Below are 25,642 nucleotides of genomic sequence, written 5' to 3' on the forward strand. Positions count from 1 at the left end.
CTTTGGAGCACGAGTTCTTCGTCAACGGTCAATTATGCAAGTCTTCTGGTGGCCAAAGTGGCACCAGATTAATAAAAATAAACTCCCAGACAAAGGAATAGTGTTGGTTTTTGCACCAGTTTTGCAGCTGTGAGACTGTGATACACAACCCTTACCATCTACAATTGCGGCAGGGACCTGAAAAGGTGAATTTGCAGCCCAGAAAAGGAAGATTAATCTTAACATCTACCAGTTTCTGCTTCTCTTGCCAACACAGAAAAGCTGAGGACACACGGTTATAAAATATTGTATCCTTTGATGACTCTCCAGAGCAGGCTGCTCTCCAACACATTACCTGCTAAGGTTTCCTTCACTCCATCTGCCATTTGTCCTGATGTAACCCAACGTTATAAACTAATCAGTATTAGGAGGTGAGCAGGGACAACGGCATTTTGTTCTGTTTCAGTGCACGACTTGAATCCACGCATCAGTTTCTGCTTCCCCATGAGTGGGGTGGGAGAAGCCAATGTTTTTTGGGGGAATATGGAGTTTATTCACTAAAGTGTGATATCCTTTTTTAATCATGAGTTAACATGCACATGAAACGGTCATAAAATGATTGGTCAAGGCTATGCCACTTTAGTGAATAATCTCCTGCACCTTTATGTAGCAAAACCTGAGGTGGCAACACTGTAAAGCCACGCTCAGTATTGCTTCACGCCGTAGCATGTTAAATTTTGAGATATGGATGCACTTGTTTTGAGGACATTACAGCTTCTTTACCTCCAGAGTGCATTAATACTTCCTTCCCTGGATTTGTAATATTTCCATTTATTTTCTGCTTTTTCATAACCATGTGTACACCGATTTTTTTTGGGGGGGGGGTTGGTCGGGCTACATTTACTGTCCAACCAGGCCTGAGAACTAAGGGAGCTGTGGGTGGAGAAATGTTTTTGAATATGAAGTGAAAGCGTGCATTGCGTAAAATAAATAAATAAATAAATACATTTCTCCCTTAAAAGCATTAGCGGCAGTTGTCGGCATGTTATTTATTCATGCCCTCACATTTGGGTTGTGCTTTCTTGCTCATTCCATGGTGCGCGCCATGTTTATACATACAAATGCATCACAAATTGGTTGCGTCTACTCGCATTTGTATTCAACGCCAAGAACAACCTGCAGTTAAAATATAATATATTTAAATACGGGCGCCATAGGCAACATCAAAACTCTGCCTCGAACTCCGCCCCCCCCCTCCCAATCAGCATTTTGTTTCTTTGTGATCAGGTTGACGCACACCCTAAATTTTTTTTTTATTTTTTATAATACATTGGCGCCCGGACACGCACAAAACTTTCTATTCTTCCCGGCGGCTGTTTTCTGACTAAAATCACCAACAGCGGTGACTTACATGTATGCCATACGCAGTCCTCAAAACTACTTCCCAAACCAAATGCAACATTACAGTATTGGTCCAAGCCGGGTAAGATGTCCTCAAGCCCCCCCACCCCCAACAGCTCAGGTTTCCAGGATATCCCAGCTTCAGTCGAAGACTGAGCCTCTCATTGAACCACCTGTGCTGAAGCAGGGACTGATTGAGCCACCTGGGCAGGGATATCCTGAAAACCTGACCTGTTTAGGTGGGCTTGAGCACCCCTGTTCAATGAAGTGTGACATCGCCGATCTGGTGCTATTGCCCACAAAGACCTGTGTTGACATCAATGGGCCTAGTCTGTGTGATGGCACTGGAGTGGTGATATCTCACAGTACACACCAACAGCCCGCGTGATGAATTGTAATGTATTACAATATAGGACGTGTGTGTGTGTTGCAGATCAAAGTTTACTCTACAGCAGAACGTGATACTCAAGTAGTTTTGACATTACCTTTAAAATAGAAGAATCTGCTTTAAAATATATATTTAGTTTAATAATATAAATATTTTCACTCCGTGCCACCCTAAAAGACCGTCAGGGAAAGACGACCAAATCCTTTCCCTTTTACGGCAATTCTCCCAATATCCCACCATAAATAAAAAAGGTTCATATGGTCTAATTTGATGCTCCACTAGATCAATATATCAAGCGGGTACAATTCAACATGAGGTAAAACCTTTGTCATTTCAGGACACTGAAAGGGCACATTATCTCAATAAAATACCAGCAGCCACAGATACAGTATCTAACACTTTTTTTTAAAGCATCACTTCTCTATAAAATATAAAAGGTTATTCAAAGTGCTTTCTGTTTTGCTTTAGTCCAAACGTCTCGTTCACTTGACAATCAAATGAAGAGAAATGAATGGATCTACATTACATTCAAGTTTTCGCTTGGAAATAAAGGGTTATTTGTCTTTGAACATTACTGCAGGACTGATGGTCTAAGGCAGGGCTGCCCAAACTTCTCCCTGCGCCCCCTTCCTGCTCTCGCCCCCTCCCCCCCCCCCCCAACACCCTCCTGCGTCATGTGACATCAAGTTGCCACGGCAACGCGTCGCCGGAAAGTTAAAAGGTACAGATGCAGCTACCAGTATTAGATCACTTGCCTTGGAAAATATGAGGCAATTTCATAGTAAATGCCTCAACATTTCTGTGAGATTCTTAATGGCCCATCGGATTAACACCGCGGGAGGTCCCTGCAGTCCTATTCAAGCTGAATGGGACCCCCGCTGTGCTAATCCGATGGGCCATTAGGAATCTCACAGAAATGTTGAGGCCTTTACTGTGAGATGCCTTAGTTTTTACCCAGGCAAGTGATCTGATACTGGTTGCTGCATCGGATTTTAATTTAAATGCCTTCGGGGAAGCGCGTGCCTCTGTAACCGCCACCCCCCCCCCAACTCACCCCTCCTCCCCCAAATTGGCACACTCCTGGTCTGGCATGGGTGCTCAGCTCTTGCCCCCCCCCCCATCCCTTACAGGTCAGGTTTGCAGGATATCGCAGCTTCAGCACAGGTGGCTCAACCAGTCCCTGTTTCAGAACAGGTGGTTCAGTCTTTGACTAAGCCTCTGACTGAGCCACCTGTGCTGAAGCTGGGATATCCTGGAAACCTGACCTGTTGGGGGGTAGGGCGGGGGGGGGGGGGGGCTTGAGGACTGGAGCTAAGCACTCTTATTCTAAGTACTGCAAAAATGGACCGTTTCACTCAAGAGTGATTGTGATGGTGGCTCACACCTTCAAAACAACAGGTCAAAAGCAGAGGTTGTAAACAGACACTGAAACTTAAGTGCTTTCTTATAGATTTTGGTTGACTGATGCTCAATTCTTTATTTTTAACTCTACCAACATTGCAAACTGTATGCTAAATTAAGATATCAAATCGCCTTTTAAACTGTGCTCCGTATAATAAAGTGGGAAACATATTCCCAAATGTACCATAGAATAAATAAACATCTTCAAAAGAACTTCAAGTGTGTATACACGGAGGCAGCCATTTTATGCCATCATATACACACACACACACACACAAAATGGTTGCCTAAGGTATTATTTTAGTCCTGTGCCATTTTAATCCCTGCCACTGCTGCTTTTCTTTGAACATTATTTGTGTAGCTTTTGAAAATGCTAATCCTGCTTTCTTCAACAATGTTCAAAAGATACCAAGGCCTGAAAGTCAGGGCCTCAGGGATGGATTAAAATGGTTGCTATAAAGCTTTTGGGATTGCCATTAAATAAATATTAAAATAAATAAATAAAATAATCAGAAGCCAAACAAATAGCAGAACATCGATAAAGCCTTCAGGAATCAGACCATTGGGTAAAAACAATATCATAGAATGAATATACAGATGTACAGCAGCCGGTTTTAGTCCAATTTGCCATGGAAAATCTGTGGCTCTCTCGCAGTAATGCTGCGAGATTTCTGCAGCCGGACTAATGGCCCATCGGATTAACACAGCGGGGGTCCCTGCATTTGAATGGGACTCACACGCCGTGTGAAGCCTACCGGGCTGCGAGTCCCATTCAAACGCAGGGACCCCCCGCTGTGTTAAATCAGTCTGCTCTGGACCATCTCACGAGTTACTGCGAGATAGCCCCAGATTTACCCAGGCAAGTGGTCTTCAACCGGCAGCTGCATCTGTAGGAATACTCGCCCCGGCGCCGAGGGCAAACAAGCAGAAGTCGGAAGCTCTGGGGACAGTGTCTGCCACGACGGAGTTGTTTGGGTAGGGGGGGGTCCATGCTTCCGAATAGTACCTCGTGCAGCGTTAATTCTTCGATGCTGCCACTGCCGCAGTTACGTGACCGCACATAGCAGCGCACCGAGGACAATAAGCTTTGCTACATCTGTAGCTCTCAGTAATATTCAGGGGTGATTATAGCTTGGGAGAGAGAAGGGAGATAAAGGGGGTTTATACATAGATTGTAAGCTCTACGGGCATGGACTGTGTCTGCAAAACGTCTCTGTAAAGCGCTACGTACAACTAGCAGCGCTATACAAGAATAAACAACTGTTATTTTGATAGAAACTTTTAAAATACATCCGGAGTAATCAACAAAGTACAGGAGGGAAGCAGATGTCATAGAAAGAGAAGCGATAGAACTAGAGGTCGTGCTCCGATAATAGGAAACTGGGCAGACGAGGTGGTTCGTATCGGCTGTCAATTCTGGTTTCTCCTGCTTTGTACCCTGGATTTCATCTGGCACAGTATCTGCAATTGTGAAGGACAAGGCGGTAATGTCCAAAATACAAGTGCAAAGAAGTAGTAACAAAGAAAGAGGAAGTATGGGGTATGATACCTTATATTGGGCCAACAAGTAGTTGATACGTTACAAGCTTTCCAACCTCTCCGGGTCCTTCATCAGGTTCATCCAACATATCAACTACGTGTTGGTCCAATAAAAGGTATTATACCACCTACTCCCTCTCCTTCCTTTGTTACAAAACACAAATGGATCAGAGTTTACATGTAGAGCTCTGGATAGCCATAATGGGGAGATTCACTATACAAGTCAATAGCAGATAACTCTGGGATCGGAACCCAGCATCGGTGCTTATTGAATCCCAGCTTAAGTATAACTTGAAAAAGAGTCATGGAAGAGGAGATTATATACTTTGAAGTACTTCAAAAAAGGTATTGAGTTACCGTCGAAGAGGAAAACCTATTTAGGAGAAGAAAAAAAAAAAAGAACCTTAAGGCCACCAGTCAGCCTTTTGAAACCAAAGCATGGAACACCGGGAGAAATGTGACTTTTCTTCTACTGAAGTAGACGCATGGAAAAGCCTTCAAAACAGAAGAGGCGGAGTGAATATAGGCAAATAACAATAATAAGAAAAAGTGCTTGTGATCGACACAAGGGCACAGCAACTAATTACCGTCTTCCATATGGTAGAGTCTATAACTTTTTAGAACTCAGAGAAAAAGCTAGTTGGCCACTAACTGCTCTCAAATTTTATTTTACTTTTTAAAAGCCAAGCTCCTAAAAGAAATAGAGATCCCGAGTGCCTATCTGCCTGGTCTGAACCTTCGACGTCAGCCGGGCTTGAACACATTTAAAAAAAAAACACATTTCAGAGAAATAAGGGAGTTCAACTCCGTTCTGGAATATCAGAGCTCGGCTCCGGAGTGCTTGGCCCATTCCTGAAATCATTTTTACATAGCAGGCGTCTTCCTTTTTAAAACAGGTGACCGACAGGCAACGCTGCTTTTTGTGAACATTTATCTGTTAAAGGACATGTATATGAGTAAATGCTTTTTTTGGTGTGTTCCCTTAATAGATTCTGCTGCTTTGGGTCTCCCATTAGACATATTTAAAATAAATAAATAATAGAAACATGTCTTAAAGCTAATGTAAAGAATAAAATCATAGTTCTAACACCGTGCAATTAATACAGATGCAGCGGCCGTTATTGGAAAATATCACGGAGCCGTTTTCGTGTGCGCTGCTGTACTCCACGCAGCCAATCACGCGGTTGATTTGTTTGAATTTTATGGATCCCGATTTCTTTGGGTGCAATTCTTCGCGTTTCCGTGGCAGAATTGAATGAATTGTAATGTGTACAGTACAGTACAGTACTGTGTCAATTTGCAGGTGTTTAAAAACCAGAACACCAAAATGCAATTTTCTGTACTCCATAAAAACGAAGCAACACGCGGTAATGACGCGCCATGACATGGGTATTCCGAGGTATACAACGCGTGATATGTTCGAATAACGGCCGCTGCATCTGTATACACACATTGGATTGGGAAAAGATGGCATTTTACCCTGACAGACATCAAAATGTCAATCACATTTTAGAGTGGCCTCCAATTATACTTAAGAGGTATTCACGCAGCCACATATCGGGAGGAATGCTTTGTTTACTTCTGAAGCTCTGGTCTACATGGCAATTTCCACAGGGGGCAGGGGAAAACAAAACCTATTATTACCCTAATTCAGGTGGCTAAGTTGGTTGCACAGGGGATGTAATGATTTGCCATGGAAGCACAGAGTCGCCGAGACAGTATCCAAACCCACAGTTTGAATACTGTGGATTTGATCTCTTCGACATAGATTAACTGCTACACAACACCGTTTATCATGAATCCGGAGCACACAACCGTTTTCAAAACTGCCTTCCAATATCACATGGGTTTTGCATTACAAATCCACTTTACTGACAAAAAGGGACTTGAAAACACATTGCTGTAGTCCCTTTGGCAAATTAAATAATTAAGCAATGATTTGAAATAATAATGGCAATAATATTCCCAAGCCTGCTTAATGCCCCATACAATGCATGTAGATGATAAATATACAGATCACACTTTCTACCTGAGCCTTGTTGATAGGAATGGTACATGTAAAGCATCCAAAGACATGTGTCGTATCTCACAGGCCTGGAGCAGAGAACTAACTTTTCAAGGTTTGGGCAACTATCCTAAACTAGAGCAGCTGGGATCATATAGGTTGGTGTTTTGTGGTGTGAGGGAGGAATGATTACAGGATGAGGCAGACGTCTCCTTCATTGATCTTTGGTGCTGTTGGATATTCCACTTTCTGCCCTCAGCTTCTGGCTGCTGTTATCATTGTAATTGATCCAATGCATCAGCTCGTCAGGAAATTCTGGGGATTCCACCTAGGGGAACAAAATGCAGAACAATTACGTATAATAATACCCCTCTCCTTCCACAACATCTGTTGTCTTGTCCACTTTGCTCTGCATTGAGAATCTACTTGATGTTAGTATGTTCTGGATGGTTGTAATTAATGCATTAAAATTCTTACATGTACAGTATATCTATGTACATTTACAAGTGCCCGCGTGTGTGTGTGTGTTACATTCACAAGTGCTTTATATGAGTTTATGTTTATGGTTTATATCATAACACAAATTATTTATTCATTGATATTCCTCACGTCTCACCTTTTTATCCACTCTTTTCTAGTCACTATTTCTATATCACTTTTCTAGTCACTATTGGTATTCATTAGTAACTTATCGTGTATGTATATGTATATATATACATTAAGTTACTAATGAATACCAATAGTGACTAGAAAAGTGATATAGAAATAGTGACTAGAAAAGAGTGGATAAAAAAGGTATGACGTGAGGAATATCAATGAATAAATAATTTGTGTTATGATATAAACCATAAACATAAACTCATATAAAGCACTTGTGAATGTAACAATTTAGATGTGACAAATATTCATGGACTGTGCAATACAGTGATAGTTTGAAAGGTCCATAATAAAGTCCGTAAGTGAACAAATAAGTGAAAAGGATATATCAAGTGCAGTGACTTTCCCGCAGCGTCTGAGAGGATGAACCACATCCACAGGAATGTATTGAAAAAAAAAGAAGAAAAAAAAGAAAAAAAAAAAGAAGAGGCACGTGCCAAATAGCATAAACCTGTGCAGACATTAAATACCAAAAATGAAGAATCTAAAATAGCACACTCACAAGTGTAGCAAGAAATAGCGCATGCACAGATAAATTATCTCAGCAGAATAGTACACATCTAGGGCCTTGATGTTCCAAGATGATGATGATGATGATAAGGAATCCTGGCACCAATGAATATATAGAGTCCAACAAGAACTGGGGACAGAGGTGTTAGCCAAATCAGTGCAGGCTCGTTCACATCCCCATTTCCAGTTCTCTGTTTTAATTAATGTTTAACATTTTCATAAAGGGTGAGAGTGATAGGAAGTGCAGGCATGGCAGGGGGTGGGGTGTGGGGTTAGAGGAAGGGGTTAAGTGCCCCAGGGGGAGGATTGAGTGCTGAACAAAAGGAAAGGGAGGAGAGAAGTTCCTACCTTTCCCTGCTGCAGCCCGCTGCTCTCACATGCTCTTTCCCCATGCTGCCCGAAGCTCCCCCTCCTCCCTTTGAGTCAGCATTCAGAAGCAGGAAGGGAGGAGGACTCGGGGAGAGAGAGGCAGAGACACAGCACAGCTTCAAAGCTGCACCTCCGACGACCGACATCCCGCAATATCACGATAACAGGTAATCTTCCATATCGGCACTCGGGAGATTATGTTATCGCAATATTACTAAATATAAGTATATTGCCCAACCCTATATCAAACCACCTCCTCCCTCTCCCTGCTTTGCTACTACAGGCAGCAGAATAACAATGACTCTTTTTAATTTTTTTACCTGGGGTTTCCTGATATACATTATGTATCATTCACCATCAGTCCCACATACTATCAAAATGAAGCAACGGCAGCGACATATTTAAGGTTGTTACATTTAGGTGATTGACATTTATTTATAAAAAATCAGACACCTAAAAGTATTGTTAAATACTTTTTTTTAAAGTTACTTTGTAAGCAAGGGAAGCAGAGGCATGGGAGTGGTCAGTTTAATTTCTTAATTTCTTACACGGCACTTGATTAATTGCCACACTTCAGAATATTGTAACAATTTTCCACATTGATTCCGTGCAATTTTAGTAACATTTTAATTTTTGAGGACTTTCTGCTTAAATTAACAACACTATATTTTACAAGAGAGATATTGGAAATATATTATGAATCTTGTTTTTTTTTTTCCAGCCAATTAATCTAGGTTAAAGATGGATTTTTTTTGTTCTCTGTTTTCATTTACTGCAAAGGTTCTGATAGGAGGTTGTTACCACTCTACCTCAAGATAAATGACTCAGATTATCACACAAGAAAACCAACATGGAAAAAAAGGGATGCCGCAAGAGAATATACCCCTGCCATTACTTCCTACATGGGACTGCCCATTTAACCATTACACCCCTGGCTCTTGCCCTATAAATCAATGTGGAGCTCACCTTCCGTTTGCACATGGACTGTACCACCTTGTCGGGGGAGATACCCATGATGTGCTGGCGGCTCAGCAGCACAGCGCAAACAAAGCCATCCCTTGGAGACACAAAGCGTTGCTCCACATAGAAGGCCTTATCATCCCAGCAGAGCAGACGTGTGCGTATCTCGAAGGTTTCCAGCAGGCGGAGTGAGCGTCGGTAGCGAACAGTGCATGCTGCCATCACCATCCCGGCCCCCAAAGAGTGCAGAGCCCCAAAGAGCCCACTGCGGGTGAAGAAAGACAGACGGGCGAAGTCGGCTTCACGGAGGTAGCGGGAATTGTTCATATGAAGCAGGAAGTCCAGGTCGTGGGGCAGGACTAAGCCAGAGAAGGTGTGCTCCTTCAGCAGGTCCTTAACCACGGGCTGGAGACGGGCTCTCAGAACCGCCAGGAAGGCCCGCAGGAAGTACCAGACATCCAGCAGGGCAAAGAAGGCAGCGGCCAAGCCCAGCACTACCACAAGTATGCACATGGCCGCAGGGTCAGAGCTTCCAATATCAAACAGTATGCAGAAGAACACAGAAGACCTGTTGGAGAGGACACAGATATTGAAAACATATTAGAGCTTGCTCTACTGCAAAAGTTCACCCTATTCATTCCCGACTCACTACTGTAACCTATTACCGGCTTTCTGCCTAACCGGAAAGATTTTCTAATTGTTGAAACATCTCAATCTCGCCCAGGAGTAATCTTTCTGATAAGCCACTGTCCCCAACTTCCTCAAATCGATAGCGTTGTGGTGGAGTGATGCTCCATGTGGTGGAGTATGGCCCACAATGAAGCGTGTGTTGCTGTGCCAGGCACTGGGGACGGAGGGTCAGCAAAGGGATGTGGATAAGCGCAGTGTTTCCCAACTCCAGCCCTCAGGGAACCCCAAACAGGTCAGGTCTTAAGGATATCCCTTACTCCAGCACAGGTGGGTCAGTCAAAATGACTGAGCCGCTGACTGACCCACCTGTGCTGGAGTAAGGAATATCCTTAAGACCTGATCTGTTGGGGTTCCCTGAGGACTGGAGTTGGGAAACACTGGGATAAGGAAAAGGACTAGTGACCCCGTCCTGAATAGAATTAATGTGGAACTCTGTATCTGTGATAAAAAAAAACGTTTAATTATATCCATAACGTATTTAAATGAACACACATTCACATTTATATATACACATTTTTAGTTAGTGCCCTGTAATGCTCTTCAAATGTAGATACGGGACATGCTGATTTTGCCATGATTTGGGACCAAACAAATATGAGTGCAGCAATCTTTTTTTTGCAATCCAAATTCCAAGGCACCTCCGCAGCTGCCTGGCTCTGCTTTCCTTAAATTACATGCTATACTGGCGACACACTTTATTCGAGCTCGGCTAGTCCCACGAATTCGGGTATACCCGGGTGTATTGAGGTTTGTGACTGTTTTCTGCCCGAGTGCATTGAGGTATTTTCCACGCAGGGATTGAAGCATTTTATTCCTGCTGGCTGCAATACTGCACAGTATATATTTATATACTGCATTACAATTCATGAATTTATGCCATCTGGTAGACACGCGAAGCATTGCAGCCTATTAAATCCTAATCATTATCATTTAACAGATCAGCCGCCCGTCAGCCAGGCATGAACCCAGGCTGGGAAGGCAAACGCAACGGGGCTTGTCAGAGGTGAGGAGCGGCGCATTCCAGGTATCTGCCAGGTACATACTGGGTATTTGCTCGAATAAAGTGTGTCGTAGGTACATGTAAGGTACAGACTAAAAGAACAGCTTAGTGTGTTATGTTGTACTTTTTCAAAACCCGCTTAAAGATTTAACAGTAGCTGCTAAATTAAGCAGGATATAAAGTACAATAAATAAATAAATCTAAAAAGGCCGACAATACCCCCCCCCAAAAAAAAACAGAACTCAACTGCGTCTCCATCAACGGTGGCGATTTAGTCTCGGACAGGGGTGCGCAAACATTTCCCACTGCGCCCCCCCTGCTCGTGCCCCATCTCACCTTGTCTCCAGCGTCAAGTGACGCCGCGGGGTCATGTCGTCGGAGACAAGGTAAAAGAACTTACACAGAGGCCTCGCGCAATCCCCCAACCTATAATGTAAATACTTTGGGGGGTGGGGGGGGAGAAGAGCGTGGGGCCTCTGTGATTGTCCGTCTCTTTCCCCTCAGAAAATCACTTGCGCTCCACCCCAGTTTACGCACCCATGGCCTAGGATACCGTAGCAACACAGTAACAGCCTAAAGATGCTAGTGGAGTCTCCGGAGGCGCGTGACCGCCACGCTGCATGCCCACCCTGCCGTTTCACAGCCTAGTATGTGCCATCCAGTCACAACTCCGTGTGGGGGGAGGGAGGAGAGAGGGAAGAACACAAAAATATCAAAATAGTTCGGAGCCGGCGTTTGTTAGGCAGGGGTCAGTGTGTGTGTGTGTGTGTGTGTGTGTGTGTGTGTGTGTGCGTGTGACACAGAGTCCTAGAGGCAGAGTACAGGAGACCCACCCCCAGCATCCTCTATAGCCTGCTCTCTGATGAGGATTCCTACCCCCCTCCTGCTCACCGAGTGGCACAGCGGTGGCATAACCTGTCAATCACCACCGGTGCTAGTTCCAACTCCAGATCCAGCTTTGATGTGACTGGGGAGCCTGGCACAGCGGTCACCAACAGGTCAGTTATCACTGTGCACAGCACAGGCGGCAGGGTGGACATTTTAGGCGCCCGAAGGATTTTTCCATTCCTGGTGTATGTATGCATGCCCTCATCACCTGAGATCTGACTCCAAAAGACTGCTCATGGTCCAGAGGCTCAAAGTATCCGGCCGCTCCTCCTTTTCTTACCGTGCACCCCAAAACTGGAATAATCTACCCAAGACTCTCAAAGCAGCCTCCAGCATAAGTAATTTTTAAACTTCAGCTGTCTGACATTTGCATCTTGTCTGTAATGGTTACATATATCATAATCACTTATTATCTCTAACTGTCCTGAAATGTCTGTAAATTGAATGTATAACCTCTGATCACTTAATGTAATCACAACTCCATACTAAAAACACAATTGGAGTAGAAAGGCAGGAGCAGATAAGATAATAGCACAGACTGGAAAAAAAACAAAAACTGAAATGCATGCTTGCTGATGCAGGAAGACCGGAAATGGGGGAGCTTAAATTGATAGCTTCAGGGGAGCAGTATGATACCATAGGCATTACTGAGACATGCTGGGATGAAACCCGTGACTGGGCAGTTAATTTAGAGGTTTATTTCCTTTTTTGGAATGATTGAACAAACATAAGAGGAGATGGAGTATGTTTATATCTTAAAACTATATAAAGGGAAGATGTTTATGAAGGGAATGATGAAAATGTAGAGACCGTGTGGATATAAATTAGCAGTGGAGGTAAAAAGTATAAAGAAAATGTTTGTGGGGATATGCTATAAACCACCACATACTGTATCTGTGAGAGGAACTAAGTGAGAGGAAAGGAAGAATCCCTATATTGTGGCACCAAAGAGAGATACACCGTAGTAAAACTTAATCTTTATTGTATATTATTAAAATAAAACTGTTTGGAGTGAACCATAAATGCAGGACAAAAAGTTGAATAAAATAATTTAGAAGACCGGAGAGGTGGGGTAGTACATAGGATAATATACGTATATACCCTATTGTCAGTCTATAATGACCCTATAGTTGTCTACAACTATCAAAAAATGTGTCATGAAGGTAAGTATAGTAAGGATATTGTTATATCACTAATCCCTGGTAATCCAGTGCTAAATTTAGGCTGAGTGGGAGAACTGTATACTTCCAATGATCAGGAGGAGGTGTAAGTATAAACTAGCAATATAGATAAATAACTACAACTAGAGCAGCTATGTACATAGCCCTAGTTATATCTATAAAGCTATCCTCTTGCCAAATAAACAGACACACAAACTGGGATGAAACAGACTGACCCTAAAGTCTGGGCGCTCTTGCTGCCCACGAACGCAGTCTACGAAGCACCCAGACGGTACACAGGCCCACACCTCTCCGATGAGCCGACGTCACGTGATGATGACATCAGACGTACCTTACGTACGTTTCACCGTAACGGGCTTCATCGGGGGCGGGTTCCAAGTGATTTCCATAGGTTTTTATTGGCCATAGTTGCCAGGGTGACGGATTGATTCCCTTCTTTGATTGGATGTACCCAGCATCCAATCGCGGCGCATCAAGCATTGACGCTCCCTCTGGAGGTGAGGGAGCTAAGAGGAATTCTCTTCTCTAGTAGGCTGTAGCTATCAGCCAGTAATAAACATTTAAATTTATGATGCTGTCTCTGTAAATAACGGCACATGAAAAATGATAGTATAAGAACTTATAGCACAATAAATGTTGCGATTTGGCAGTGTCATTTATCATGATGGGAGTATATACAATAGAGGATGTCTCTGTTAGAGACAATAAATACCCTTATTGTATACATATAAACACAGGTTACTGGGGAACTCACTAATGCACATATAATGTTCCAATATAGATACTGTCTTATAGATGTTTGAAGATATAGCAATACATGATGTTATAGGCAGATGGGGTACCTTTTGTTAGCAAGTGTCATAGTTACAGGTAACCACCAGTATCTTATATTGGTAGTCTCAAATTGGGTACAATACAGGCATACCCCACATTAGCGTACGCAATGGGACCGGAGCATGTATGTAAAGCGAAAATGTACTTAAAGTGAAGCACTACCTTTTCCCCACTTATCGATGCATGTACTGTACTGCAAACGTCATATACATGCATAACTGATGTAAATAACGCATGTGTAACAGGCTCTATAGTCTCGCCGCTTGCGCACACCTTTGGTACAGGTAGGGAGCCGGTATTGCTGTTCAGGACGTGTTGACTGGCGCATGCGTGAGCTGCCGTTTGCCTATTGAGCGAGATGTACTTACTCGCGAGTGTACTTAAAGTGAGTGTACTTAAACCGGGGTATGCCTGTATATGACATTTTCCATATATTATAAAAATGGAGTGTAGAGAAAACCCTCATTGAGGCCATTAGGGGTCAAGGTGGACAGTGTAAAAATCCACCTTGACTCCTTTTGTAGAAGTGTTTTGTCCCAATTGCCCCCTCTATTGGTAGGTACAACTCGATCAATTCCTTGAAATAGTAAGGATTTGATGTTGCCTTGATGACATTCTCTCACATGTCTGGAGACCGGGGTGTCCGCACAGTTTTTTATGGAGCCTATATGCTCCAAAATGCGGCGACGGAATTCCCTGCCGGTTTTGCCAACATATTCTAAATTGCAGCAACATGTGATCAAATAGACAATTTTGGTAGATTTGCAATTAAAGAAACCCCTGGTGATATATTCCTTGCCATTGCTGATATGTTTTTTACTGATTTTAATGTACTGACAAGCCTTGCATGAACCACGTGTGTAAGTTCCCTGTGGTTACAGTGGAAGCCATGTACATGGAGAATTAGTTTTATTCTTAGTGAAGTGGCTATGGACTTTGAGGTTACGTGACTGTCTGCTTACCGTGGATGGCTCACTATCCAAGACCTCATTCAGATCAGTATACAAATTAGGTAAATCAATGGATTAACCCTCCAGGCGCTCAGAATAAAGCATAGTCCTGCTGGTGAGCAATAATACAATAAATCACATAGACCCCGGCTGTATTGAATAGTATAGCAGTGTAGAAAATGTATCCTTCCCTCCAACCGGCTCACCAAGAGCACTATAAGGCTGGAACACGGGAAACTCACGTATAATACTTGATGTCCGGTCTTTCAAATTGCTGTGCTGTATGCTCCCGCTCCTCCTGGATAGGCTGGGGTCTCTCCGTCGCAGGTTCTCGTTGCTTCACCGCCAACCCGCTGCCCGCCGATGCGGAGGGTGGTCACCTGACCGGCGGCATGGATGGTGCTTCTGAGTGACGTCACGGCAGACCCGACAGCCAGGAACACCCAGCAGTGACTCGGCGTGCAGGCGCGCAGTGAATCAGCATGGATAATCTCTTAGAAAAAGAGTAAATGCGCCGCACAGCACCAAAAAAGAAAGTGAAGGCTGATATGGGAAAAGTAAAAAAGCTTTATTTGCACAAGGTGCAAGCGAAACCTCTTGACGCGTTTCGGCCTGGGAGGCCTTTGTCAAAAGAGTGATTCGCTTGCATCATCAGACATCCATTTATACATCAGCAAACTAAGGACAGCTGTACATGTTGTTCAATGCAATGAATATCAGGTGTCCAACATAATGAACATTAACAACCTCAGTGTCAGACCTAGTGCCTGCATGATGAACATAGATGTCAGAAAAACATGTTAAAACAAAAGATATACATGTAAAAAAGACCAATCATTATGACTAGGAACATAAACATAAGTCTAAATGTCTCTGTTAAATACATAAATGACAGGTCAATAAGATATGAATTCTATGCACCTTGAGCTGAAATAAAGCACAAGTAATATAGATCTAAATTTAAGTTTAATAACAAACCCAGAAATATAGGATAGGAGAATCAACGAAGACTCAAAGGTTATAATCGACATTTTGAACATTAATATATATTAGCAACACTTTCATGGTATCATAGTAATCAAGGTAATGGAAGTTACTTTTTAAATCAAAAATAAATTGAAATATGTAAATAACTCAGAGATAGGGAAAGAGAGGAGGGGAAAAGAAGAGGGGGGGGGGGGGGTGGTAGGGGGGAGGGGAGGGGGGTGTAGGGGGTAGGTAGGGTGAGGGGTGGTGGGTGGGGGGTGAGGGGGGGGGGGGGGGGGACGGAGGGAAGGGAAGGGGGGGGGGGGGAGGGAAAAGGGGGAGGGGTATAAGAAAAATCTAGTGAAACTAAGTAAATTATTTGTTAATAAATATATACGTTTCAAAAATCAATCATAAAAATGTTTAATCATAAAGAAAGTGTTTTAGTTCCCACTCTACATTAAGGCCACAAGGTTGCAAACTGTTGAGGGAGAAAACCCATGACATCTCTTTCTTATTTAAACGGTTAAGTCTATCTCCACCTCTTGGGTGGATGGGAATGTGTTCAACACCATAGTAAGAAAAGTTCTTTAATCCCCCAAGTGGACATAATGAAAAATGTTTGGAGACTGGATGGGAGAGATCACGTTTATGAATAAGTCTGACATGTTCAGAGATTCTGACATATAAGGATCTTATTGTTCTTCCCACATATCTTTGTTTACAGCCACAGGTAATGACGTAAACAACATGTGTGGTTTGGCAGTTAATGAATGTATTTATCCGATATTTGCCATTAGGGTATAATATACGGATTCTTTTAGTTGGAGAGGCATATTTACAATAATTGCAAAAACCGCATTTAAAGAACCCTTTTGGTATGTTCCCAAGTTTAGAATCTTTTGATAAAAACATACTTTTAGATACTGATGTGGCCAGTGTGTTGGCTTTTTTGAAGGCAAATCTAGGACCCGAATTAGTATATTGTTCAAGGTCTGTGTCCATTTTCAGTACATTCCAATGCTTCTGAATGATCTGTTTTATCTGGAATGCTTGTTTGCTGTATTTTGTAATGAATAGAGGACTATCCATAATAACTGTTCGTTTATCTTTTTTACTCTTTTTATGGATAAGCAAGTCCTCTCGTTTCATCAAATCAGCATTTAGAAATGCCCTTTCAACAACATCTTGTTTATAACCTCTAGAGAGAAATTTTAAGCCCAAAGTCTTGGAATGTTCCAAAAATGTATCCTGGTTAGAGCATAGACGCTTATATCTCATAAATTGTCCTTTAGGTATACCTTGGATCAATGCATTGGGGTGACTACTACTGGCATGCAAGTATGAATTTCTAGCATGGGGTTTCGTGAAAATATCTGTCTGTATACCTGTTGTAGGATCACCATGGATGGTCACGTCAAGATAATTTATTTTTTCAGTATGTGTCTCATAAGTAAAGTGAAGGTGAAGATCATTACAATTGATGTCGTGAATGAAAGAGTGAATGCTATCAAGATCACCATCCCATATGAAAATTAAATCATCTATATAGCGTTTATAATAAATGATATTGGAGCGAAATTTATTAGTGCTACCATAAACGTGTTGAGATTCCCATAAACCCATAAAAAGATTCGCATATGAGGGTGCAAAAGAAGTCCCCATTGCTGTGCCTTGTGTTTGTAAGAAAAACTGTGAGTCAAACAGAAAATAATTGTGAGTCAACAAGAAAAGAATAGCGTCATTAATAAAAGTGATTTGTGCAGTGGAAAGTGGTGAAAGTTGAAGATAGTGATATATGGCACGAAGTCCATGTTGGTGTTCGATAATGGTATACAGTGACGTGACGTCCATGGTGACCCAACGATACCCTGTTTTCCAAACAACATCCCCCAATGAAAGTAGCAATGATGAAGTATCTTCAATAAATGAAGGTAAATTTTTAACAATTGGTTGAAGGAATTTGTCCACGTAGCGTGATACACCATCTCCCAAAGATCCAATACTGGCCACTATGGGACGCCCCGGAGGGTCCTCCAGTGATTTGTGGATCTTTGGGAGATGGTGAAACACAGGTACAATGGGAGACTCACATGCCAGAAATTGTCTTTCCTTGTTCGTTATAACATATAGTACGTCACCCAGTTCAAGCAATATCTCAAGCTCACCAAGAAACCTCTTGGTAGGGTCTGTTTTGAGTTTAACATAAAAGTCAGTATTACTTAGTAATCTAAGTGCTTCCTCTCTGTATTTCCTTGAGGATTGAACAATTATTGCGCCCCCTTTGTCGGCATTTTTTATTACAATGTCTTTATTTTTCTTTAGATCTTCCAAATCTAGTCTTTCTTGTACAGTCAAATTATCAGGTGTAAAATATGATTTTGAAAATGAATATCCTTTAGCTAGCGTCTTTAAATCTCTATCAACAAGTCGTTCAAATGTTGTCAGACATGGCCCTTTAGTGTTGTAAGGCATAAAGGAAGACCGTTTTTTAAGGTTGGAGTCAATGTGGCCGAAAAAAGGGGGCTCAATAATTGCATCAGTACAGCCCTCTTCATACAGAGATTGTAAGTCAAAGGTAAAAGCAGTATCTGCAAATGAAGAAGTATCTCCACTTAAAACAGAAACGGTACCGTTGCCACCACTCTCACAGGGATTGCCATTTGTGTTTGTAGGATTAATAGCTTTTTTTGCAAATAGTTTTTTTAGGGCCCATTTCCTAGTATATTTTTGGAGATCTATAATGGTTGTAAATAGGTCAAAGTTCTCCTGTGGTGCATAATTTAGGCCTTTATTTAGCAATAACACCTGTGAGGATGTTAGGACGGTATCAGAAATGTTTATAACATTATTTGATGTAGAATTTAGGAGTACTTCTTTCTCTTGCTGTCTGCTCCGTGCGTTCTTTCTACTCTTTTTACCCCTCCTGCACTTTTTTGGTTTTTTGACTGACTATTCTCCATATTGGTATAATTTGTTCTAGTGTGTTCCTCTCTAGAATTAGGTAAGTATGTTCTATCGAAATAACCTCCTTCTTGATCTTTGTTGGTATGTCTATCCTGTGTAAAAAATGATACTGAGGGTCTGTCTGCGTTGTCGGAAGAATCTGTTTCAAAACTCTGTCTGCGTTCTACATTAGGTGATTTCAAAATGGATCTAGTATTGGACTTCTGATTGTTAATCTCTTCTTCTGAAGACCATTTACGGGGGGTTGAATGTGAAGGATATCTACCCCTGGAGAAATCTCTAGTGGAAACGGGTCTTTCCCAGAAATAGACCTGACCCTTCTCGTAGTCAGATCTATCTCTTGAAAATTTCTCCTGCTTTTTAATGATAACATCCTGCTCCATCTTTTCAATATTCTGTAACAATATTTTATCATTATTTGAGAATTTATCCATATCTTTAAATCTATACAATTCTTTTTTCAATACACCTATGTCACATGATAACATTTTCTTTTCAGACACTTTAGTTGCTACAATAAGTTCCATCAGCTTTCTGGAACATTCATCTAGGATAATTCTCCATTGTGATTGAAAGTCCTTGCTGGGAAATCCAAAAGATGGCATCTTCTTAATACGCAGACCCCTCGGTATGCGTTTAACTTTAATGTAATTTTCTAGAGTTATTATATCCCAAAATATACGGATATCCTGTGTCAATAGTCTCTCCAATTTAACAAAGTGATCAATAAGATCTGTTGAATTCTCACATGTGATGTTTTCTTTAATCTCATCAAAAATAGTTGTGGCCCTTCTTGCCCTTTCAGTGTTGTTGCCACATTTTTGGACATATGTAGTATGTATATCCATTTCTGCCTCTTGTTCTCCATCCATTTATAAAACAAAAAATTACTTTATTTATTAGAAAAAATATATAATAAAAAACTGGGTGAGTATATAATAGATATTAAGACCCACTATCAGCCTTCACAATTGGAACATGGATAAATATCTTAATCTATTCAGATTGATATATATAGTGCGCAGTCAGTTTGTCCTCTGTCTCCAATATCTTCGAGCTGCCTGTAATTAATGTATAGTATACAAATTAGGTAAATCAATGGATTAACCCTCCAGGCGCTCAGAATAAAGCATAGTCCTGCTGGTGAGCAATAATACAATAAATCACATAGACCCCGGCTGTATTGAATAGTATAGCAGTGTAGAAAATGTATCCTTCCCTCCAACCGGCTCACCAAGAGCACTATAAGGCTGGAACACGGGAAACTCACGTATAATACTTGATGTCCGGTCTTTCAAATTGCTGTGCTGTATGCTCCCGCTCCTCCTGGATAGGCTGGGGTCTCTCCGTCGCAGGTTCTCGTTGCTTCACCGCCAACCCGCTGCCCGCCGATGCGGAGGGTGGTCACCTGACCGGCGGCATGGATGGTGCTTCTGAGTGACGTCACGGCAGACCCGACAGCCAGGAACACCCAGCAGTGACTCGGCGTGCAGGCGCGCAGTGAATCAGCATGGATAATCTCTTAGAAAAAGAGTAAATGCGCCGCACAGCACCAAAAAAGAAAGTGAAGGCTGATATGGGAAAAGTAAAAAAGCTTTATTTGCACAAGGTGCAAGCGAAACCTCTTGACGCGTTTCGGCCTGGGAGGCCTTTGTCAAAAGAGTGATTCGCTTGCATCATCAGACATCCATTTATACATCAGCAAACTAAGGACAGCTGTACATGTTGTTCAATGCAATGAATATCAGGTGTCCAACATAATGAACATTAACAACCTCAGTGTCAGACCTAGTGCCTGCATGATGAACATAGATGTCAGAAAAACATGTTAAAACAAAAGATATACATGTAAAAAAGACCAATCATTATGACTAGGAACATAAACATAAGTCTAAATGTCTCTGTTAAATACATAAATGACAGGTCAATAAGATATGAATTCTATGCACCTTGAGCTGAAATAAAGCACAAGTAATATAGATCTAAATTTAAGTTTAATAACAAACCCAGAAATATAGGATAGGAGAATCAACGAAGACTCAAAGGTTATAATCGACATTTTGAACATTAATATATATTAGCAACACTTTCATGGTATCATAGTAATCAAGGTAATGGAAGTTACTTTTTAAATCAAAAATAAATTGAAATATGTAAATAACTCAGAGATAGGGAAAGAGAGGAGGGGAAAAGAAGAGGGGGGGGGGGGGGGTGGTAGGGGGGAGGGGAGGGGGGTGTAGGGGGTAGGTAGGGTGAGGGGTGGTGGGTGGGGGGTGAGGGGGGGGGGAGGGGGGGGGGACGGAGGGAAGGGAAGGGGGGGGGGGGGGAGGGAAAAGGGGGAGGGGTATAAGAAAAATCTAGTGAAACTAAGTAAATTATTTGTTAATAAATATATACGTTTCAAAAATCAATCATAAAAATGTTTAATCATAAAGAAAGTGTTTTAGTTCCCACTCTACATTAAGGCCACAAGGTTGCAAACTGTTGAGGGAGAAAACCCATGACATCTCTTTCTTATTTAAACGGTTAAGTCTATCTCCACCTCTTGGGTGGATGGGAATGTGTTCAACACCATAGTAAGAAAAGTTCTTTAATCCCCCAAGTGGACATAATGAAAAATGTTTGGAGACTGGATGGGAGAGATCACGTTTATGAATAAGTCTGACATGTTCAGAGATTCTGACATATAAGGATCTTATTGTTCTTCCCACATATCTTTGTTTACAGCCACAGGTAATGACGTAAACAACATGTGTGGTTTGGCAGTTAATGAATGTATTTATCCGATATTTGCCATTAGGGTATAATATACGGATTCTTTTAGTTGGAGAGGCATATTTACAATAATTGCAAAAACCGCATTTAAAGAACCCTTTTGGTATGTTCCCAAGTTTAGAATCTTTTGATAAAAACATACTTTTAGATACTGATGTGGCCAGTGTGTTGGCTTTTTTGAAGGCAAATCTAGGACCCGAATTAGTATATTGTTCAAGGTCTGTGTCCATTTTCAGTACATTCCAATGCTTCTGAATGATCTGTTTTATCTGGAATGCTTGTTTGCTGTATTTTGTAATGAATAGAGGACTATCCATAATAACTGTTCGTTTATCTTTTTTACTCTTTTTATGGATAAGCAAGTCCTCTCGTTTCATCAAATCAGCATTTAGAAATGCCCTTTCAACAACATCTTGTTTATAACCTCTAGAGAGAAATTTTAAGCCCAAAGTCTTGGAATGTTCCAAAAATGTATCCTGGTTAGAGCATAGACGCTTATATCTCATAAATTGTCCTTTAGGTATACCTTGGATCAATGCATTGGGGTGACTACTACTGGCATGCAAGTATGAATTTCTAGCATGGGGTTTCGTGAAAATATCTGTCTGTATACCTGTTGTAGGATCACCATGGATGGTCACGTCAAGATAATTTATTTTTTCAGTATGTGTCTCATAAGTAAAGTGAAGGTGAAGATCATTACAATTGATGTCGTGAATGAAAGAGTGAATGCTATCAAGATCACCATCCCATATGAAAATTAAATCATCTATATAGCGTTTATAATAAATGATATTGGAGCGAAATTTATTAGTGCTACCATAAACGTGTTGAGATTCCCATAAACCCATAAAAAGATTCGCATATGAGGGTGCAAAAGAAGTCCCCATTGCTGTGCCTTGTGTTTGTAAGAAAAACTGTGAGTCAAACAGAAAATAATTGTGAGTCAACAAGAAAAGAATAGCGTCATTAATAAAAGTGATTTGTGCAGTGGAAAGTGGTGAAAGTTGAAGATAGTGATATATGGCACGAAGTCCATGTTGGTGTTCGATAATGGTATACAGTGACGTGACGTCCATGGTGACCCAACGATACCCTGTTTTCCAAACAACATCCCCCAATGAAAGTAGCAATGATGAAGTATCTTCAATAAATGAAGGTAAATTTTTAACAATTGGTTGAAGGAATTTGTCCACGTAGCGTGATACACCATCTCCCAAAGATCCAATACTGGCCACTATGGGACGCCCCGGAGGGTCCTCCAGTGATTTGTGGATCTTTGGGAGATGGTGAAACACAGGTACAATGGGAGACTCACATGCCAGAAATTGTCTTTCCTTGTTCGTTATAACATATAGTACGTCACCCAGTTCAAGCAATATCTCAAGCTCACCAAGAAACCTCTTGGTAGGGTCTGTTTTGAGTTTAACATAAAAGTCAGTATTACTTAGTAATCTAAGTGCTTCCTCTCTGTATTTCCTTGAGGATTGAACAATTATTGCGCCCCCTTTGTCGGCATTTTTTATTACAATGTCTTTATTTTTCTTTAGATCTTCCAAATCTAGTCTTTCTTGTACAGTCAAATTATCAGGTGTAAAATATGATTTTGAAAATGAATATCCTTTAGCTAGCGTCTTTAAATCTCTATCAACAAGTCGTTCAAATGTTGTCAGACATGGCCCTTTAGTGTTGTAAGGCATAAAGGAAGACCGTTTTTTAAGGTTGGAGTCAATGTGGCCGAAAAAAGGGGGCTCAATAATTGCATCAGTACAGCCCTCTTCATACAGAGATTGTAAGTCAAAGGTAAAAGCAGTATCTGCAAATGAAGAAGTATCTCCACTTAAAACAGAAACGGTACCGTTGCCACCACTCTCACAGGGATTGCCATTTGTGTTTGTAGGATTAATAGCTTTTTTTGCAAATAGTTTTTTTAGGGCCCATTTCCTAGTATATTTTTGGAGATCTATAATGGTTGTAAATAGGTCAAAGTTCTCCTGTGGTGCATAATTTAGGCCTTTATTTAGCAATAACACCTGTGAGGATGTTAGGACGGTATCAGAAATGTTTATAACATTATTTGATGTAGAATTTAGGAGTACTTCTTTCTCTTGCTGTCTGCTCCGTGCGTTCTTTCTACTCTTTTTACCCCTCCTGCACTTTTTTGGTTTTTTGACTGACTATTCTCCATATTGGTATAATTTGTTCTAGTGTGTTCCTCTCTAGAATTAGGTAAGTATGTTCTATCGAAATAACCTCCTTCTTGATCTTTGTTGGTATGTCTATCCTGTGTAAAAAATGATACTGAGGGTCTGTCTGCGTTGTCGGAAGAATCTGTTTCAAAACTCTGTCTGCGTTCTACATTAGGTGATTTCAAAATGGATCTAGTATTGGACTTCTGATTGTTAATCTCTTCTTCTGAAGACCATTTACGGGGGGTTGAATGTGAAGGATATCTACCCCTGGAGAAATCTCTAGTGGAAACGGGTCTTTCCCAGAAATAGACCTGACCCTTCTCGTAGTCAGATCTATCTCTTGAAAATTTCTCCTGCTTTTTAATGATAACATCCTGCTCCATCTTTTCAATATTCTGTAACAATATTTTATCATTATTTGAGAATTTATCCATATCTTTAAATCTATACAATTCTTTTTTCAATACACCTATGTCACATGATAACATTTTCTTTTCAGACACTTTAGTTGCTACAATAAGTTCCATCAGCTTTCTGGAACATTCATCTAGGATAATTCTCCATTGTGATTGAAAGTCCTTGCTGGGAAATCCAAAAGATGGCATCTTCTTAATACGCAGACCCCTCGGTATGCGTTTAACTTTAATGTAATTTTCTAGAGTTATTATATCCCAAAATATACGGATATCCTGTGTCAATAGTCTCTCCAATTTAACAAAGTGATCAATAAGATCTGTTGAATTCTCACATGTGATGTTTTCTTTAATCTCATCAAAAATAGTTGTGGCCCTTCTTGCCCTTTCAGTGTTGTTGCCACATTTTTGGACATATGTAGTATGTATATCCATTTCTGCCTCTTGTTCTCCATCCATTTATAAAACAAAAAATTACTTTATTTATTAGAAAAAATATATAATAAAAAACTGGGTGAGTATATAATAGATATTAAGACCCACTATCAGCCTTCACAATTGGAACATGGATAAATATCTTAATCTATTCAGATTGATATATATAGTGCGCAGTCAGTTTGTCCTCTGTCTCCAATATCTTCGAGCTGCCTGTAATTAATGTATAGTATACAAATTAGGTAAATCAATGGATTAACCCTCCAGGCGCTCAGAATAAAGCATAGTCCTGCTGGTGAGCAATAATACAATAAATCACATAGACCCCGGCTGTATTGAATAGTATAGCAGTGTAGAAAATGTATCCTTCCCTCCAACCGGCTCACCAAGAGCACTATAAGGCTGGAACACGGGAAACTCACGTATAATACTTGATGTCCGGTCTTTCAAATTGCTGTGCTGTATGCTCCCGCTCCTCCTGGATAGGCTGGGGTCTCTCCGTCGCAGGTTCTCGTTGCTTCACCGCCAACCCGCTGCCCGCCGATGCGGAGGGTGGTCACCTGACCGGCGGCATGGATGGTGCTTCTGAGTGACGTCACGGCAGACCCGACAGCCAGGAACACCCAGCAGTGACTCGGCGTGCAGGCGCGCAGTGAATCAGCATGGATAATCTCTTAGAAAAAGAGTAAATGCGCCGCACAGCACCAAAAAAGAAAGTGAAGGCTGATATGGGAAAAGTAAAAAAGCTTTATTTGCACAAGGTGCAAGCGAAACCTCTTGACGCGTTTCGGCCTGGGAGGCCTTTGTCAAAAGAGTGATTCGCTTGCATCATCAGACATCCATTTATACATCAGCAAACTAAGGACAGCTGTACATGTTGTTCAATGCAATGAATATCAGGTGTCCAACATAATGAACATTAACAACCTCAGTGTCAGACCTAGTGCCTGCATGATGAACATAGATGTCAGAAAAACATGTTAAAACAAAAGATATACATGTAAAAAAGACCAATCATTATGACTAGGAACATAAACATAAGTCTAAATGTCTCTGTTAAATACATAAATGACAGGTCAATAAGATATGAATTCTATGCACCTTGAGCTGAAATAAAGCACAAGTAATATAGATCTAAATTT

At 41.2% G+C, this 25,642-nt stretch overlaps 1 protein-coding gene across 1 annotated transcript in view; it reads right to left on the minus strand.

The window, feature by feature from the left end:
* Positions 1–2,975: 2,975 nt before the first annotated feature.
* Positions 2,976–25,642, minus strand: part of THEM6 (thioesterase superfamily member 6) — a 50,932-nt gene continuing 28,265 nt past the window's right edge. The window contains exons 2-3 of the mRNA XM_075581527.1: positions 9,216–9,777; positions 2,976–7,041 (exon numbers count right to left, since the gene is read on the minus strand). Of these exons, the coding sequence (XP_075437642.1) occupies positions 6,928–7,041; positions 9,216–9,722 (621 nt within the window). The 5' untranslated portion in view covers positions 9,723–9,777 and the 3' untranslated portion in view covers positions 2,976–6,927. The remainder of the gene's footprint in view (positions 7,042–9,215; positions 9,778–25,642) is intronic.

Source organism: Ascaphus truei, chromosome 2 (genome assembly GCF_040206685.1).
Source record: "Ascaphus truei isolate aAscTru1 chromosome 2, aAscTru1.hap1, whole genome shotgun sequence".
Lineage (NCBI taxonomy): Eukaryota > Metazoa > Chordata > Amphibia > Anura > Ascaphidae > Ascaphus > Ascaphus truei.